This window comes from Dryobates pubescens, chromosome Z, assembly GCF_014839835.1.
Source record: "Dryobates pubescens isolate bDryPub1 chromosome Z, bDryPub1.pri, whole genome shotgun sequence".
In the NCBI taxonomy this organism is placed as follows: Eukaryota; Metazoa; Chordata; class Aves; order Piciformes; family Picidae; genus Dryobates; species Dryobates pubescens.
In genome coordinates, this window is record NC_071657.1 from 47,159,614 (window position 1) to 47,177,869 (window position 18,256).

The window sequence follows — 18,256 nt, forward strand, 5'->3', positions numbered from 1 at the left end:
ACATGCAGCATAAGATTCAAAGATTGAGAGAATACTAGGTTGGAAAGGACCTCGATAATCATCTAGACTAACCATTCAGAGTAAGAATATACTTTAAATGAAGTGGCCCAGCACCCTGTCAAGATAGGCCCTGAAACTGTCTGCTGTCCACCACCTCTCCTGGGAGTTTATTCCAATGTCTAACAGTTTAAATGGCGAAAAAAAATTTTCTGGCATCCAGTCCAAATCTCCCCAGTAACAACTCATACCCATTCCCTCTTGTCTTTACCATGTACTTAAGAAGACACTTTAGTTCCTTAATTTGTAACAGGATAGTGATCTAAATCTGCTCTAAAAAGCCTGCCAATGTCTTTTCTGCTAGTATCCCTTCTGTGTTTGCATCAGGGAAGTACCAAATCAAATAGTAGCACTAGCTTGGTGTTTTCCTTGACTTACTACTAGAGTCGAGTCCAAAGAGGAAATACAAGAGATAGGATGTATACATCTAAATATCTCTTATGCTGACACATGAGAAAAAATGGGATGCATGCACAAAAACACCGATCTCCTTTGTCTGAATATAATAGGTACCTCCTCATGGCTGGGAGTACTTGATGCACAATCCTGTATACATCTGTGAACAGGGAATGTGTTGCAGTAATTTCACTGCTAGTTCCACAAGGACAAGAAAAGCTTAGGAATATGAAATAAAGCTTGCGAGTCTACAGGGAGACTCTAATTGAATTCAACAATTCAAATCTCCCTCTAAATGCACAAAAGCAGACAGTGGCTTATAGGCCTTTCTGCAGAGTGTGCAGCAGTGAAATTAGCAGGGAAGATGAAGGTTATATGGGCAGAAGAATCACAATAGAAACAAATGCATGTGGAAAAATTCAAGGAATGTATTTATATGGCTTCTGAAAGCTTCATAGTTCTTGAGAGAGGAGCACGACCAGACTAGTGGAAATGTATCACCACAAAAGCAGCAAACTGCATTTGAAAACAGGCAATACTAGCTTCATCTCAATGGTACAGCTGCTTTTCATGATGTCACTCAAGCCATCAAGCTGTAAAACTGTGCAAAGTTATGTTGTCTCAACAAAGTGTCTTGGAAGGTGTATAAAAGAAATGCCTGCACACTCCAATTTTGTCTAGTTTTGCCCTCACAGCAGCAGTGACACATATAAGTGTACATGCAGGATGTCACTGTAATATGCTTATCCTTATACCTATTTGCAGCATGAGGGCAAAATAATCTCTCTGTTGTAACCTAGACCTCTGTTGTGTGCAATTCCCTTGAATAACTCATTGAAAAAATACAACACAGACTATTCTGGTTGAGGTCCACTGCTTGGACAATTCTTCACAAGTGATTAGCTCATGTTGATGAAACAAAAAATCACCTGCAATGGTGCCTAGAGACACCATCAAGTCTGATGTGCAAAAAATTGTAACAGCCGTAGTAAACACAAGTAAACAGAAGGAAGAGAGATCTTGTGAAGGCTATTAGCATAAGCAAATATGCATGATAAGCATCTTTTATGCAGCATGACAGTAAGTACACCATGAGCTGGCATCTGATTTAGAAAGAGTTAAAGGAAAACCATCTATCCATTTTACATGAATGCAATCTGTTAACAAAAAAGCCATTTCTGAAAACTTCAGTCTTGAAAATTTTGACATTCACATGCCCCTAATAAGCATGACTGCAGAGCAGTTTTGCTGCAGCTACTCTATACATTTTAGCATCTTATTTTAGAGATGTCCCATAAAATAAAGAAAAGGAATTACAGCATTAACCACTCATCAGTATTCTCAGGCTTCAGTATCATCATCAGTAAATTTGCTGACGACGCCAAGCTGGGGGCAGGAGTTGATCTGCTGGAGGGTGGAGAGGCTCTGCAGAAGGACCTCGACAGGCTGGACAGATGGGCAGAATCCAACGGCATGAGATTTAACACATCCAAGTGCCAGGTTCTGCACATTGGCCACAACAACCCCATGCAGTGCTACAGGCTGGGGTCAGAGTGGCTAGAGAGCAGTCAGGCTGAGAGGGACCTGGGGGTGCTGGTTGATGGTAGACTGAACATGAGCCTGCAGTGTGCCCAGGCAGCTAAGAGGGCCAATGGCATCCTGGCCTGCATCAGGAACAGTGTGGCCAGCAGGAGCAGGGAGGTCATTCTGCCCCTGTACACTGCACTGGTTAGGCCGCACCTCGAGTCCTGTGTCCAGTTCTGGGCCCCTCAGTTTAGGAAGGATGTTGACTTGCTGGAACGAGTCCAGAGAAGAGCAACAAAGTTGGTGAGGGGCTTGGAACACAAGCACTACGAGGAGAGGCTGAGGGAGCTGGGGTTGCTTAGCCTGGAGAAGAGGAGACTCAGGGGTGACCTTACTGCTCTCTACAACTACCTGAAGGGAGGTTGTAGACAGACGGATGTTGGTCTCTTCTCCCAGGCAGCCAGTACCAGACAAGAGGACACAGTCTCAGGCTGCGCCAGGGGAGGTTCAGGCTAGATGTTAGGAAAAAGTTCTATACAGAAAGAGTGACTGCACATTGGAATGGGCTGCCTGGGGAGGTGGTGGAGTCGCCATCACTGGAGGTTTTCAGGAGGAGACTCGATGGGGTGCTTGGTGCCGTGGGTTAGTTGTTTGGGTGGTGTTTGATTGGTTGATGGGTTGGACGCAGTGATCTTCAAGGTCTCTTCCAACCTGGTTTATTCTATGTATTCTATGTATATGCTGAGTTCTAGGAATAAGTATCATTAATAGCAAATGCAGACTAAACCAAACACAAGGTATCTAGATAATCCACAAAAAGTATTAGATACTTATATTACTTTAATGGCATGCCAATATAATTCTATTTTTAGCTCTCAATGAAAACACAAAAGCCACACAGTTAAACCTTAATAAAATCTGTCTCCCAAAAGCACAGATATGATCAAGAACAATAGCATGGCTCTAACACCAGTCAGGTACTCAGCAACAGGAGTGTCTCTTTTTCAATCCTTTTGGGGCAATGTGGCAAACTGATACTGGGTTTTAATATTATCAACTTCTGCACTGTTGAATGCTAATGGTGTTTTTAAAAGTAAGAAAAAGTAACAATTGTCTTTTTCTCCCCAATCTCAGCTTTTTTGAGGAGAGGAGAGGAGAGGAGAGGAGAGGAGAGGAGAGGAGAGGAGAGGAGAGGAGAGGAGAGGAGAGGAGAGGAGAGGAGAGGAGAGGAGAGGAGAGGAGAGGAGAGGAGAGGAGAGGAGAGGAGAGGAGAGGAGAGGAGAGGAGAGGAGAGGAGAGGAGAGGAGAGGAGAGGAGAGGAGAGGAGAGGAGAGGAGAGGAGAGGAGAGGAGAGGAGAGGAGAGGAGAGGAGAGGAGAGGAGAGGAGAGGAGAGGAGAGGAGAGGAGAGGAGAGGAGAGGAGAGGAGAGGAGAGGAGAGGAGAGGAGAGGAGAGGAGAGGAGAGGAGAGGAGAGGAGAGGAGAGGAGAGGAGAGGAGAGGAGAGGAGAGGAGAGGAGAGGAGAGGAGAGGAGAGGAGAGGAGAGGAGAGGAGAGGAGAGGAGAGGAGAGGAGAGGAGAGGAGAGGAGAGGAGAGGAGAGGAGAGGAGAGGAGAGGAGAGGAGAGGAGAGGAGAGGAGAGGAGAGGAGAGGAGAGGAGAGGAGAGGAGAGGAGAGGAGAGGAGAGGAGAGGAGAGGAGAGGAGAGGAGAGGAGAGGAGAGGAGAGGAGAGGAGAGGAGAGGAGAGGAGAGGAGAGGAGAGGAGAGGAGAGGAGAGGAGAGGAGAGGAGAGGAGAGGAGAGGAGAGGAGAGGAGAGGAGAGGAGAGGAGAGGAGAGGAGAGGAGAGGAGAGGAGAGGAGAGGAGAGGAGAGGAGAGGAGAGGAGAGGAGAGGAGAGGAGAGGAGAGGAGAGGAGAGGAGAGGAGAGGAGAGGAGAGGAGAGGAGAGGAGAGGAGAGGAGAGGAGAGGAGAGGAGAGGAGAGGAGAGGAGAGGAGAGGAGAGGAGAGGAGAGGAGAGGAGAGGAGAGGAGAGGAGAGGAGAGGAGAGGAGAGGAGAGGAGAGGAGAGGAGAGGAGAGGAGAGGAGAGGAGAGGAGAGGAGAGGAGAGGAGAGGAGAGGAGAGGAGAGGAGAGGAGAGGAGAGGAGAGGAGAGGAGAGGAGAGGAGAGGAGAGGAGAGGAGAGGAGAGGAGAGGAGAGGAGAGGAGAGGAGAGGAGAGGAGAGGAGAGGAGAGGAGAGGAGAGGAGAGGAGAGGAGAGGAGAGGAGAGGAGAGGAGAGGAGAGGAGAGGAGAGGAGAGGAGAGGAGAGGAGAGGAGAGGAGAGGAGAGGAGAGGAGAGGAGAGGAGAGGAGAGGAGAGGAGAGGAGAGGAGAGGAGAGGAGAGGAGAGGAGAGGAGAGGAGAGGAGAGGAGAGGAGAGGAGAGGAGAGGAGAGGAGAGGAGAGGAGAGGAGAGGAGAGGAGAGGAGAGGAGAGGAGAGGAGAGGAGAGGAGAGGAGAGGAGAGGAGAGGAGAGGAGAGGAGAGGAGAGGAGAGGAGAGGAGAGGAGAGGAGAGGAGAGGAGAGGAGAGGAGAGGAGAGGAGAGGAGAGGAGAGGAGAGGAGAGGAGAGGAGAGGAGAGGAGAGGAGAGGAGAGGAGAGGAGAGGAGAGGAGAGGAGAGGAGAGGAGAGGAGAGGAGAGGAGAGGAGAGGAGAGGAGAGGAGAGGAGAGGAGAGGAGAGGAGAGGAGAGGAGAGGAGAGGAGAGGAGAGGAGAGGAGAGGAGAGGAGAGGAGAGGAGAGGAGAGGAGAGGAGAGGAGAGGAGAGGAGAGGAGAGGAGAGGAGAGGAGAGAAAAAGAAAAAGAAAAAGAAAAAGAAAAAGAAAAAGAAAAAGAAAAAGAAAAAGAAAAAGAAAAAGAAAAAGAAAAAGAAAAAGAAAAAGAAAAAGAAAAAGAAAAGGCTCCCAAAAACTGCATGGTCAAAACACACAATATTACGTTTGTTCAAACTACTCTTTCAAACCTTTTGAAATTCACAACTGCAGTTCAAAGATCAGGAACTATACACCTGTGGGCAGGTAAATCAGTTTAATTTGCACAGAATAGCACTGATTATCTTACATACTAGCAACAGAACTTCTGCACCTGAACTGCTATGGTACTGCATGTATATTTAGAAGAAATATCTCTGACACTTACCAAACTTCATTTCTGTAAGCGGCCACAGTCCTACTGATAGTGCAGGGCACAAAAAAAAAATTACAAATCAAGGACCAATTTATTCTTTTTGTTGTAAACCACAGCCTGATTACCTAGGGTTTCTCCAAGCCTCACAGTGCAAACACAACTAGGAGCATTCTGAGCCATCTGTGATACTTTCACTTTGCATGCTAGGTGTCATGAAGCTTTTGCATGGTTTTTGAATCTGAAAGTCACATTCATCCATCTCAGGGCAAGCACACTTTACCTCTATGTCCAGCAAGTTAAGAGAGTTCAGGCAAAAAAACCCCACAGAATCAGGGACTGCCCTCTGTAAAAACACCTTTAGCCCTCCATGTCTCGAGCAAACCTATGATTAAATAGGCGGTACACCAATATGTTTAAAGAGACTGTTGTCTCCACATATATTAACAAAACTATGAAAAAAATAATTCTCTGATGGCTAGAAGTATTATTCATGAGAAGTAGTGTATGTTACAATTTGTCAAGCTTTTGTAAGAACTCTAGAAAGTGTAGCCAGAAAGCCCCTATTTCAAAAAGATGATTAATTATTATCAACTCTTTCTCAGTGCAGAAAATTTACCTATCTAATAAACTCTCTTCATCTACATCCTAAATCTAAATTCTACAAAGAAATTAAATATAAGGACTCAAAAATAACACAAATGTCCCTATCCTTTTGCTATTACAACCAACAATTTAGCTGCAGTGCCAACAGAGGATGAGAATAGAATAGAATAGAATAGAATAGAATAGAATAGAATAGAATAGAATAGAATAGAATAGACCAGGTTGGAAGAGATCTTCAAGATCATCGTGTCCAACCTATCATCCAACACCACCCAACCAACTAAACCATGCAACAAAGCACCCTATCAAATCTCCTCCGGAACACCTCCAGTGATGGTGACTCCACTACCTCCTTGGGCAGCCCATTCCAATGGGCAATCACTCTCTCTGTGTAAAACTTCCTCCTAACCTCCAACATAAACTTCCCCTGGTGCAGCCTGAGATTGTGTCCTCTTGTTCTGGTACTGGCTGCCTCGGAGAAGAGACCAACCTCTGCCTGTCTACAACTACCTGAGGACGTAGCTAAAATTTATGCCATGTGGCTTGATGAAATGCGTTGCTTGATTGGAAGTATATGGAAAGATTAAACCTCCAGAGGCTAGGAAGCATTATGCTTTCGACTCTTCAGAGGGATGCAGAGTCCAGGGACTTCCTAGACTTACCTAAGGCATCCAGTTCCTACAAAGAGCATTGTCTACTGAGAGTAGATTAAATCCATCAGGTCTTCTAGCCCCGCTGAATACTTGATTAATGCCAAAAGTTCATGGAGGAAAACAGCAAGTCTATCTCTGGCTGAAAAGTAGCTTTGCAACATGTTTCAAATCCCTGACAAGAGACAAGTACAGCGGTACTAATACTCAACAGCAGCACTTGGGCAGTTTAGCAAGTTGGGAACCACACAGAGCGCCTCTGCAGCACCACCAATGTAAGGCAAGATCATGCACCACTCTACACACTGGGGTGTGGTTGCATGACAGACACAGCAATAGGATAAATAGGCATTTGCCCTCAGAGCCACAACTCCAATAACCATCTCGATGCCCGTGGATATCCAGAATTCAGAGTTTTCTCACTAGTTTGAAGCTGTTTTTTCAGTGCCACTGTTTTTGCATACTGGTCAGACAAAAGTAACGTAAAACAGGAAGAGGAACTCACAGCAAAGCTTGCACTGCTGCTGCGTATCCCTTAGCCACTATGAACATCAATTGCCCAGCTTTTATTTAGGTACACAGGAAAGGAGTCATTAAGTATCTTTTACTTCTTATACCAACTAAGGCAGGTATCAGATCTCACAAAAATGCCCACAAGTGGCTCCTCACCAGCCTCCTGGGTTTGCATGACACAAACCTTGGAGATGTGAGCAATCAGTGATGTAGGACAGAAAAAGATTTCTTCTCCTGCATCAGAGTAATATAGCCATGTTTTAAAAATTAAGACCACAAATAATAGCAGTACCATAAGATCCAACCATCCTTCCTGATAGACAGACTCCCATTTCTTAATGATACGGAAAGCCGCCTTGGATGAGGGAGTCTAATCAGTAACCACGTACATGTGCAGTTATTCTGCATGCCAAGGCACACTTCCATATTCATATACACTGGTTCCTAAAAGTATTTGCATATTGTTGAATCTTCTTTACACCTCTCCTCTGTTTCAAAAGTTCTTACTTCCTTTCATAACAGTAGCAAGCAAAATCAAATTTCATTTGTTCCTGGCCAACACAAGAAATGGGATGAAGCAGCCAAAAAAAACCCTGCAGCCGGGACCTGTTCCTAAGTACTCAAATACCCTTCCACTCTAACTGGAGCCTACTCAGGTTTTACAAGCTCTGTTTTAAAGACAAAGATCGCATTTCTGGGAAAAAAACTAACTCAGAAGGTGGTTTAGTTGAAAAAATATACCAACTGGTCATCTCTAATGACTTGGTCTGTTCTATGCAAATACTCATTTCACAGAAGGACAGTGCTTAGTCTGCTGTCCTCCGATGCCTTTCCAAACAAAACCAACTAAGTTGAAAAGATGTTCCACTGGAAGAAAGAAATCCACATATTGTACAATTATACTTGTAAAATTGCAGCACATCAACTTCCATTCTTGAAGTACTATGTCAGACCTTTGCAAGACAAACAAACTCTAAGTGACTCATCGGGAAAGACAAACACTATTTAGAATGGAATAGAATAGAATAAACCAGGTTGGAAGAGACCTTCAAGATCATTGCGTCCAACCTATCATCCAACACCACCTAATCAACTAAACCATGCAACCAAGCACCCTATCAAGTGTCCTCCTAAACACCTCCAATGACAGTGACTCCACCACATCCCTGGGGAGCCTATTCCAGTGGGCAATCACTCTCTCTCTGTAGAATTTCTTCCTAACATCCAGTCTGAACCAACCCTGGTGCAGCTTGAGACTGTGTCCTCTTGTTCTGGAGCTGGCTGATGGGGAGATGAGCCACTGCCTGTCCACAACCTCCATTCAGGTAGTTGTAGACAGCAACAAGGTCTACCCTGAGCCTCCTCTTCTCCAGGCTAAGCAACCCCAGCTCCCTCAGTCTCTCCTCATAGGGCTTGTGCTCCAAACCCCTCAACAACTTTGTTGCCCTTCTCTGGACACGTTCCAACAAGTCAACATCCTTCCTGAACTGAGGGGCCCAGAACTGGACACAGGACACAAGGTGTGGCCTAACCAGTGCAGTGTACAGGGGCAGAATGACCTCCCGGCTCCTGCTGGCCACAATGTTCCTGATACAGGCCAGGGTGCCATTGGCCCTCTTGGATGCCTGGGCACACTGCAGGCTCATGTTCAGTCTACCATCAACCAGGACCCTCAGGTCCCTCTCTGCCTGGCCACTCTCCAGCCACTCTGACCCCAGCCTGTAGCGCTGCATGGGGTTGCTGTGGCCAATGTGCAGAACCCGACACTTGGATGTGTTAAATCTCATGCCGTTGGACTCTGCCCATCTGTCCAGCCTGTCGAGGTCCTTCTGCAGAGCCTCTCCACCCTCCAGCAGATCAACTCCTGCCCCCAGCTTGGTGTCATCCACAAATTTACTGATGATGGACTCAATGCCCTCATCCAGATCATCAATAAAGATGTTAAAGAGCATGGGGCCCAGCACTGATCCTTGGGACACACCACTACTGACTGGCTGCCAGCTGGATGTGGCACCATTCACCACCACTCTCTGGGCTTGGCCCTCCAGCCAGTTCTTAAAGCAATGCAGTGTGCTCCCATCCAAGCCATGGGCTGACAGCTTGGCCAGGAGTTTGCTGTGGGGGATGTTGTCAAAGGCCTTGCTGAAGTCCAGGCAGACCACATCCACAGCCTTCCCCACATCCACCAGGCGGGTCACCTGATCATAGAAGGAGATCAGGTTGGTCAGGAAGGACCTGCCCTTCCTAAATCCATGCTGGCTGGGCCTGATCCCTTGGCCAACCTGTAAGTGCAGTGTGAGTACACTCAAGATGACCTGTTCTATGACCTTGCCTGGCACTGAGGTCAGGCTGACAGGCCTGGAATTCCCTGGTTCATCCAACCGGCCCTTCTTGTGGATGGGCACAACGCTGGCCAGCTTCCAGTCTTCTGAGACCTCTCCAGTGAGCCAGGAGTGCTGAAAAATGAGGGAGAGTGGCCCAGCCAGCTCATCTGCCAGCTCTCTCAGCACCCTATGATAGATCCCATCTGGTCCCATGGACTTGTGGGGATGCAAGCATCTGAGGAGATCTCTAACTACCCCCTCCTCCTGGAACACAGGGGAACTACACAGCTCCCTGGCTCCATCTGCCAGCTCTGGAGGCCAGCTGTCTGGAAGACATTCTGTCCTGCTATTAAAATTAGAGGCAAAGAAGGTGTCAAGTACCTCTGCCTTTTACTCACCTTTTGTTACTGTGTTCCCCTGTGAGCATATCGTGACTTATATACCTTATGAATTATTAATTGGTTTGCCACACACCTAGATTGATTTTGTATGAGAAGGAATTTTTGACATTTACCTTGAAGACTAAAAATTGTACAGGCTAGAAAAGAAATCAGCAGAAGTATCTTTGGCTAGTACTACTTACAATAGTAAGTCCTATTAATCTGAAAGGAGAATTTTCTTTCTAGGGGGGCAAAAAAACAACTTTCATCTCTTTGAGCATGTTCTGTTATTACTCTGTTTTCTTCTCATGGCACTCTCCCCCACAGAAGCAGAACAGAAATGATGTCAAGTGATCAAAAATTCTTTAAAAAATGGAAACTAAATTGTGCCCTTGGAGTTACTGCACAACACCAAGTTCTTAACACAAAGGTGAAAAACAAAACTGATTTCAAAATATTTAAATAGATTGTTTTCATGTTTAAAGATCTTTTGCAGACAGTAAGAACTAGAATGTAGGTAATTAAAAAAAAAAAAAAAAAAAGACATGTGGCATTAAAAAAATTAAATTGAAAACACCAAAATATGAAGGTGGCAGAGCAAAGGGTTCAGTACAGTATCTCCATTTGGCAAAGTAATGAAAAGCCCAAGCAACATATGACCTAAACACAGCCCAATGGAAACGACAACAATATGACACCAACTGTTTTACTGACAATGAACCCAGCTAGTGGTATCTGTCTAGTCTGAAAGAGATGTGTATTCACTTCATCAACCCTCCCCTAGTGACAGGCCCATTAGCTGAACCAGCAGTTGAATTTCTAGTACCTTCGGGAGGTCCTCTGGCATCACACCAAGCCATCTACACAGACTGACACTAGCAAGTTTACAATGTTGTTGTCACTGCAGCACCTTTCCAGGGATCAAACAACACTCCTTCTTTGGCAGAATGATGATGGGCAAAGAAGGTAACAGCAACCTACTACCCCTCAGTATGGCTTCATTTGATGCTGCAACAACTACTTTAGCCCAATTTCAGTCTACGTAACAGGAATTAGTAAAAAATAAAACAAAACATCACAAACATTTAATTATAACAAGATGGCCTCTATCATGGGCAGAAGAGCATCATCAGTATTGCGTCAATTACAATTACATATCCATGAAACTTTCTGTCCAGGTCTGCCACAGCAGATTACCTTCTATTTTTTTATTTTCTCCCAATCACATCTACAGACCCTCCACAAAAGGAAAAATATCATCACAGTAAAAATTAATTTACATCTTTTTTTCTCCAAGAGAAAAAAACTTCTTTCAACTTGTCTATCACTTCTATGAAAGGTTGGATGGAATTCTGTGACATGTCTCCCAGCTTAAGTGAAGGATTAGATAAGCACTGAAGGCAAGGTGATTCTGCTATAGCAAATGCCTCCACAGTAATACAATGATATAACTCAGTTTCTTTTTTTCTGTATATCTCATTATATGAAGAGACTATCAGCTCAACTATTGCCCAAAACTATCACAACCACCAAGAAGAAACATAAAGACCAGAGTCACAGAAGTTGCTGGAATCCAGGACAAAGCAAGACTTTCTTAGTTCTGGGAGAAAAGGTTGTTGGAAGGATGCTTTGGCTCCCCCTGAGGGCACCCTACACTTTCAATAAGAAGAGGTTCAGGGGCCTGCTTCATTAGGGCACTTCCCACCAAATGCCACCCACTCACAATTTCTCTATAGACATACTCAGAGTAACAGCTCTTTGTGGCCCACAAAGCAGGTTTTCATCCCCTTCTCTCAGAATTCAGTCATGTTTATTGCATCATGACAGCCAGTGTTGAAGCTCCCCAACCCTTGATTCCCCACAACAAATGTGTAAGACCACTCCAGCATTCCTCTTACATTTGCACTTGATAATTGTGCAAAACTATAGACTCTTCTGCACAGTAACCTCTGCAAAATATGTTTCAGGCTGCTTCAGCACTTTTATGAAGGATGCTACCAATTAGTGCGCTAGTCACAAGGGCATGCTTAAATCTCAGATACTCTTTTGCATGAACGATTAAGAGCAGCCAGTTCTTCCTTGCATCCACTGAAAATGAAAAACAATAAATAAAACCAAATTCTGATGCAGGCTGTGTTTTGAGCATACCATCCACATACATTCGTTGTCTCCATAGATCACTTGAAAAAAATTACAGACAAGTGTCAACCAGTGCTCCAGCTTTTTTTATACACACATACACACATACATAAAAATGAGAATTCCACATATCAGGTGGAAAGATACTGCAGTGTCAGATGCTTGAGAAATCACTCCTCAAAAACCAAGCCACCTTTTTTTTTGTCGTACACAAAGCTACACCTCCTTGAGTTAGATGTACAACAGGGTTAGAAAGTAGAGCAGACTGTTTAAGCCGTCAACAACTCGGAAGTGTTACACAGGATCCAAATACAGGGCAATTTAGATTAAGGTCAATTTTTCACCCTTTCAATTATGTAATATCAATGAAGGACACACGGGAATGGTGCCAAATGTGAATACTCTCTCTGATAATCAAGCTAGAGTGCACTCAGAATATCCCTACCTGCTGTGGAAATAATCCCCTGCAGAGCTAAGTAAATATATTTTTAAAAAAAAGTAGTCTGAGTTCCCAGATGGAAAATTTGCTCCTTTTCCTGGATCTCAAAATGTACCACTTTGCACTGAAAATTGGTGGTACACAGCTCTTGAAGAGAGGTTTCTAACAGCCAGTTTGAGCCACACCATCTTGCAAATGGCTTTTACCTCCACCTGCTCACAAGTTTCCATACCACAGGAGGAGTGAGCTCTTTTTAAGTCCAACATAAGCAATACACAGTGTAGCAGACACACCAGGGAAGACACAGCAACATCTAGCTTCTCAAACCAGTTTACATATATATATTTACATACATGGTGACTGATCATAGTTTTGTGGGTAAGGATGAAAACATGGAAGGAGATAAGGCAGATGCAGTGTGAATCCAGCTTCAATCACAGTCACCTGGAAAAGACCAGTGGGGTGATTTCACTGGAAATGCTGAGGCACAAACACCAACACCACAGGACAGTGAGGAACATACTATGAATATGGGGCTTTATAGAGAGTTGGAAGAACTGACCACATGCTCTATCAGTATGAAAGGAATGGTAGTACTTGGTTAGTTGTAGTTAGAGAGTTCAGTGAGTGTAGAAAATGTTGTGCACAAAGGAGGATTGCTTCACCCATTCCAGTGAAATATATTTTACACACTCCTGCCCAAGGAATTTAAAAAACGTTCAGCAAGATGAACCACCATATAAAAACCTGTTGACAAGGAGATTGATTTCCATCATACTCATATTCCTACTAATTTCAGTGGATCTGCTCACAACTTTACAGTGACACACACACACTCAGAACATTTTCTGGGTCCATGCTATCAAGCAGACACTCTTCCAGGACACTTTCAAAACAAATTATCAATATTTGCAAATTCTGCCTCAACCTTAATGTGTTCTTTGTTCTGCATTCTGGAGGCCATCTGCAGCCACATGAGAGAAGAGTAGCCAGCATGGATTCACTAAGGGGAAATCCTGCTTCACTCATCTGATAACCTTCTATGAAAGTATGACCAAATGGACAGATGAAGAGAGAGCAGTATCATCTACCTGGACTTCAGCAAGGCTTTTGATACTACCTCCCATAACATCCTCATAGGTAAACGCAAGAAAATTGCATTAGATATTGGACTGTGAGGTGGATTGGTAACTGGTTCAACAGCAGAGTTCATAGAGATGTTATCAGTGGTGCAAAGTCCACTTGGAAACCTGTGACCAGTGGTGCTCCTCAGGGATCAGTAAGGAGTCCAGTTTTGTTCAGTATTCTCATCAATGACCTGAAGGGACTGAGTATACCCTCAGCAAGTTCTCTGATGATATCACACTGGAAATCTGTGCTGCCATCCACCAAGATCCAGACAGGCTGGAGAGCTGGGTGAAGGCGAGCCTTATGAAGTTCAGTAAGGACAAGTGCAGAGTCCTGCACCTGGGGAGGAATAACAACAGGCACCAGTAGAGACTTGGGGTCATCATGCTGGAAAGCAGCACCAGGGAGAAAGCCCTTGCAGTCCTAGTGACAGTAAGCTACCCATAGGACAGCAATGTGTCCTTATGCCCAAGAGGGCCAATGGTATCCTGCGGTGCACTAAGAAAAGTGTGTCCAGCAGGTCTAGGGAGGTTCTCCTCCCCCTCATCTCTGTCCAGTTTTGGGCTCCCCAGTTCAAGAGACAAGGACCTGCTGGAAAGAGTCCAGTGGAGAGCTACAAGGATGATTGTGGGACTTGAGCATCGCACCTATGAGGAAAGATTGAGAGAAATGCAGCTTGTTGTTCTTGAGAAGGCTGAGAGTGGATTTTATCAATGTCTATAAATATCTGAGGGGTGGGTGTCAAGATGAAGGTGCCAGTCTTTTTTCAGTGGTGTCTGGTGATAGAACAAGGAACAGCAGGTGCAAGGTAGAACACGAGAGGTTTCACCTCAACATGAAATACTTCTTTACTGCAAAGGTGTCAGAGAATTGGAACAGGCTGTCTAGAGAGATTGTGGAGTCTCCTTCTCTGGAGACTTTCAGAACACACCTGGATGCATTCCTGTGCAGCCTGCCCTCAGTGATCCTGTTTTGGCAGGGGGGTTGGACTCGACAAGGCCTGGAGGTCCCTTCCAACTCCTAACATTCTGTGTTTCTGTGATTCACAGAATCACAGAATATATCTGGTTGGAAGAGACACTGGAGATCATCCAGTCCAACTTTTGACCCAGTACTGAAGGGTCAACACTAGACCATGTGCCTAAGGGACAGGTCCACTTGTCAGGTTCACTCCTCCAGGGACAGTGACTCCTACACTGCCCTAGGCAGACCATTCCAAAGTTTGATAATCCTTTCTGTGAAGAAGTATTTCCTAAAATCCAGCCTAAACCTCCCTTAGTGCCTCTTGCAACCATTTCCTCTAGTCCTGTCATTTGAAGGAAAAGAGGTTGGCTCCCTCCTCAAGCCAACCTCCCTTCAGGTAGCTGTAGAGAGCAGTAAGATCTCCCCTCCTATTGTTCTCATAACTGACCAATCTCAGATCCCTCAGACACTCCTTGTAGATCATGTGTTCCAGGCCCTTCCTGAGCCTCACTGGCCTTCTCTGGACACACTCCAGCACTAGCACCTTGGTATTAAGACAAATTAAATCATGTTGTACCAAAAAAGCAAAATAAACTGGAAGAAAATAAATCAGATTACAGGCCTTCTGGTCCAAATCACCACACTCAGGCTTGCTATTTAAATGTCTTTATTCAGAGTTTCCCAGGGAAACTTTGAATGGTACCATTCCCAGCATCTTTGTTCATTTTCTTTCCCTATGAAATTATTGCTTTCCAAAAGTTAGTTTTGATTGTACCTCACAAAATCCCTGTTATGCGATGAATGCAGTCATGTAGAAACAAAGCTCGTATTATTTTAAAACAACTCGCTTCAAATGCCCTAGACTATCAAATCTGTATCACCCAAATTATTCTGGTGGTTTTAAAACTGTACACAGCCATACAGGAGCAATAGTCCATCCTTCACACTGACACAGAACTAACAGCAGAGGAGCCTGCATGCCTAAATAAAAAGTCACGGTTTGGTCCACAGCACTTAATTGCTTGTTTCTGGAAAAACACTACTTGGAGCAATCTTCTTAGCTCCAGGATGTCAGACAGACTTGCAGCAGCATAGTTAACACTCAAAATGGGATTACTTCCCCTTCTTAGGTGCTCTGTGGGGAACATGAGTAAATGAATAACCTAACCTGCTCCCAACTTGTCAGTCTAACATCTTGTAAAGCTGCACGAGTGTCACAACTTTCAGATTCACCCTCCTGTTATACACTTAGGAGTATTTTTTTCTAAATTTCATTATGCTGCAGAGAAGTAGAACTGTTAAAAGCTTTTCCTGAAAGGCAGAAAGATACTCCATTCATTCTAGAAGATGCAAAGTTTCATCCTACCTTTCAGTGACTCATTGCTACTGCAGCTTGTGCAGAGAATTTGACGTGCATTAAATTCTTCAGCACGACTTCTAGTTAGAAACAGAAAGGCAGCATCTCGCGCAGGTTAGTTTGATGGTTTACGAGACGAAAAATTACAAATGAAAACAAAATGCTAGCATTGTATAAATAAACCAGATGTGGAAGTTACAAGATTTTAAGCTGTGCTGTGGAAAGCAGACTTCTTCTGAATGGAAAACTTTCAAGCAACACTTAAATCTTTATAGCTCTAACTGGAACTGTATTTTGTATTAATAATATTATTCCTCTAGTCAAAAGGATTACTCCCTAGAGTATAGACAGCATGACTAACTCCTGGATTTCTCACTCATACTGAACCCAAGCCAATAGAAGATCAGTCTTGCAGTCCACTTGTGAATCATTCTCATACATGAATGTGTTTTCGTGGCCTGCATACAATCTGTGAAAGTCAACTCTGGGCCCAAAAATCCCTGGGTTATCTGATGTCAGGCTGCTAAATCAGCAACTCAGTATTTTTGTTCCAGCCAGCTAAGACTCTTCCTTCCTTCTAACTGACAGTATTGCTGACTATCAGTACAAGAGTGTCATCTGAAGGACAGAACAGCATGGACAGACCTTTCACACCATGCTTCCTCCAATAAAAAGATGTTTACCTCTGCTGCGGCGAAGGCGTATTCATCAGCTTACAATAATGGAGAATTGTAGACTTCTATTACTAAAAAGTGAATTTCACTTGCTTGTTTCTTAAATGTGGACCCCACTGACACCGCAATTTGCATTTTTGGTACCACAATTCAGTGCAGTGGGCTTGTGATAGCACTGTAGGTAGCATGGGGAGAAACAATAAAGCAGCAGCAGATGGTCACTGCAGGATGGGCTCAGACACCCTTAATTTCTCCTTACCACACCAGTTTTAAGTACAGCAGGTTTCTTGTGAAGCTTATTGTACCAATGATGCAGCACAATGTGGTATGAAAGGTGAGACATAATGTCATTCAATGTCTGCATGGCCCCATGGTTTGACTTGACATAGCCCACTGTGTTCAGATTCATAACAGGTATGGCTGCAATTGCAAGGCATTGAGAATAATAATTTGGATTAATTCTTTCAGGAACACTTCCAGACAGTGCAACAAGAGATGAGATGAAAGCGATGTATCCTGCATGACAGGCACTCACAGATTGCTGTGAGTGACTGATACCTCAAGATGCCTGCAATGATGATTAGGAAGAAATAACCAGTGATTTTGTATTTAGTTGCAAACAAAAAGAATGGTACATTACTCTGGTCTTAGCTTCAAATCTCTACATCCATGGAAACGCTTTTGATTTCTATGAAACCATTTTACAATTTATCTTTAAAGCATGCCAAGTCAGAACCTGATTCAGAAATTGTACCCTTACAGACTATTAACACCCAGACTTTGTGTTATGTAAACAACTCAAAGACTGGCAAAACATCTGCCCTGACCTTCCTGCAGCATCACACCATGCCTAAAGCAATAGAACGAAACTTCATTATTCAGATTCCAGCTGTACTCTGGAGACAGAAAATAAAAACAAGCTCATGTTTATTGCTGATTTTTAAAAGTCAGGCTAAGGAAACGCCAACGGAAACACAGTGCGCAGCCCTCGGGAAAGAAAGTGCGCGCCCCACGGCGAGGATCTGCCCCAGCGTCCGTCCCCGCTGCCTCGAAGCCCTATCTGTGCCTGCGATGGTCCCACCGGGGCTACTCAGGACCTGCTCCCCCATTCCGGGAGCCCGCTTGCCGCAGCGCGGCAGAAGCCCTTGGGAACACCGGGAAAAGATGCGGCCACACGGACGGCAGTCCCTGGCCCGACGCAAGCGTGCTCCGCGCAGCCTGTGCATTCGGGGAGCCCGTGCCGCACCACCACACACCCCTGGACTTCCATGCACCATGACACTGCTGCACGTTTGTGCAAACCTGGGAGCCACTCACGCAGCATATACACCCGTGTCTACTGACGCAGCCCCGCGCACACCCGAGCAAGCCCACTCAACCTGCACACACGTGCACGTTTGCACACAGCACACACACCCGTGCACACGCGTGCATATCTACGCACACTCCTCCACTAAGCCCACAGGCGTAGAACACAGAGCCGGCCAGAGCTCAGCACCACGCAATCCACTGCACTGCCGAGCACCCGGCAGTGCATAGGGAGATTGTACCTGGGTCGCTTTGTGGAACTGCTTCTTGAGCCCGGCCACCGACATGGCGAGGGCGGCGCGCTGCAGCCGAGCTGAGCCGAGGGGCGATGCGGTGGGCTCTGTCGCCGCAAGGATGGGTCACGTCTCCTTCCCGCCCGCTGGCGCTGCACACAGTCGCTCGCTCGGCGGAGGCTGTCAGACGGCGGCGGCGGTGCGAGGGCGCCGTGACGTCAGGGCGGGACGGACCGCCTTCCAGCGGTAGTGCGGGGGTGGCCTGGGCGCTGTCGGAGTTACTGCAGCGCAGCCGCTGCAGCGCCGCCAGCGCGTGAGCCCGGTGCTCTGTGCCCACACCTCCCCTTCATTTCGTACGCGCGTCCTAATCGTCGGACCCAGCTGCCGGCCCACCTTGAAATCTCTCCGGC

General features: G+C 45.5%; 1 protein-coding gene across 1 annotated transcript in view; it reads right to left on the reverse strand.

Moving 5' to 3' along the window:
* The window catches only part of SH3GL2 (SH3 domain containing GRB2 like 2, endophilin A1), a 103,735-nt gene extending 85,708 nt beyond the window's left edge, over positions 1-18,027 (reverse strand). Inside the window, exon 1 of the mRNA XM_009903788.2 lies at positions 17,856-18,027. Within this exon, the coding sequence (XP_009902090.2) occupies positions 17,856-17,900 (45 nt within the window). The 5' untranslated portion in view covers positions 17,901-18,027. The remainder of the gene's footprint in view (positions 1-17,855) is intronic.
* Positions 18,028-18,256: the final 229 nt, after the last annotated feature.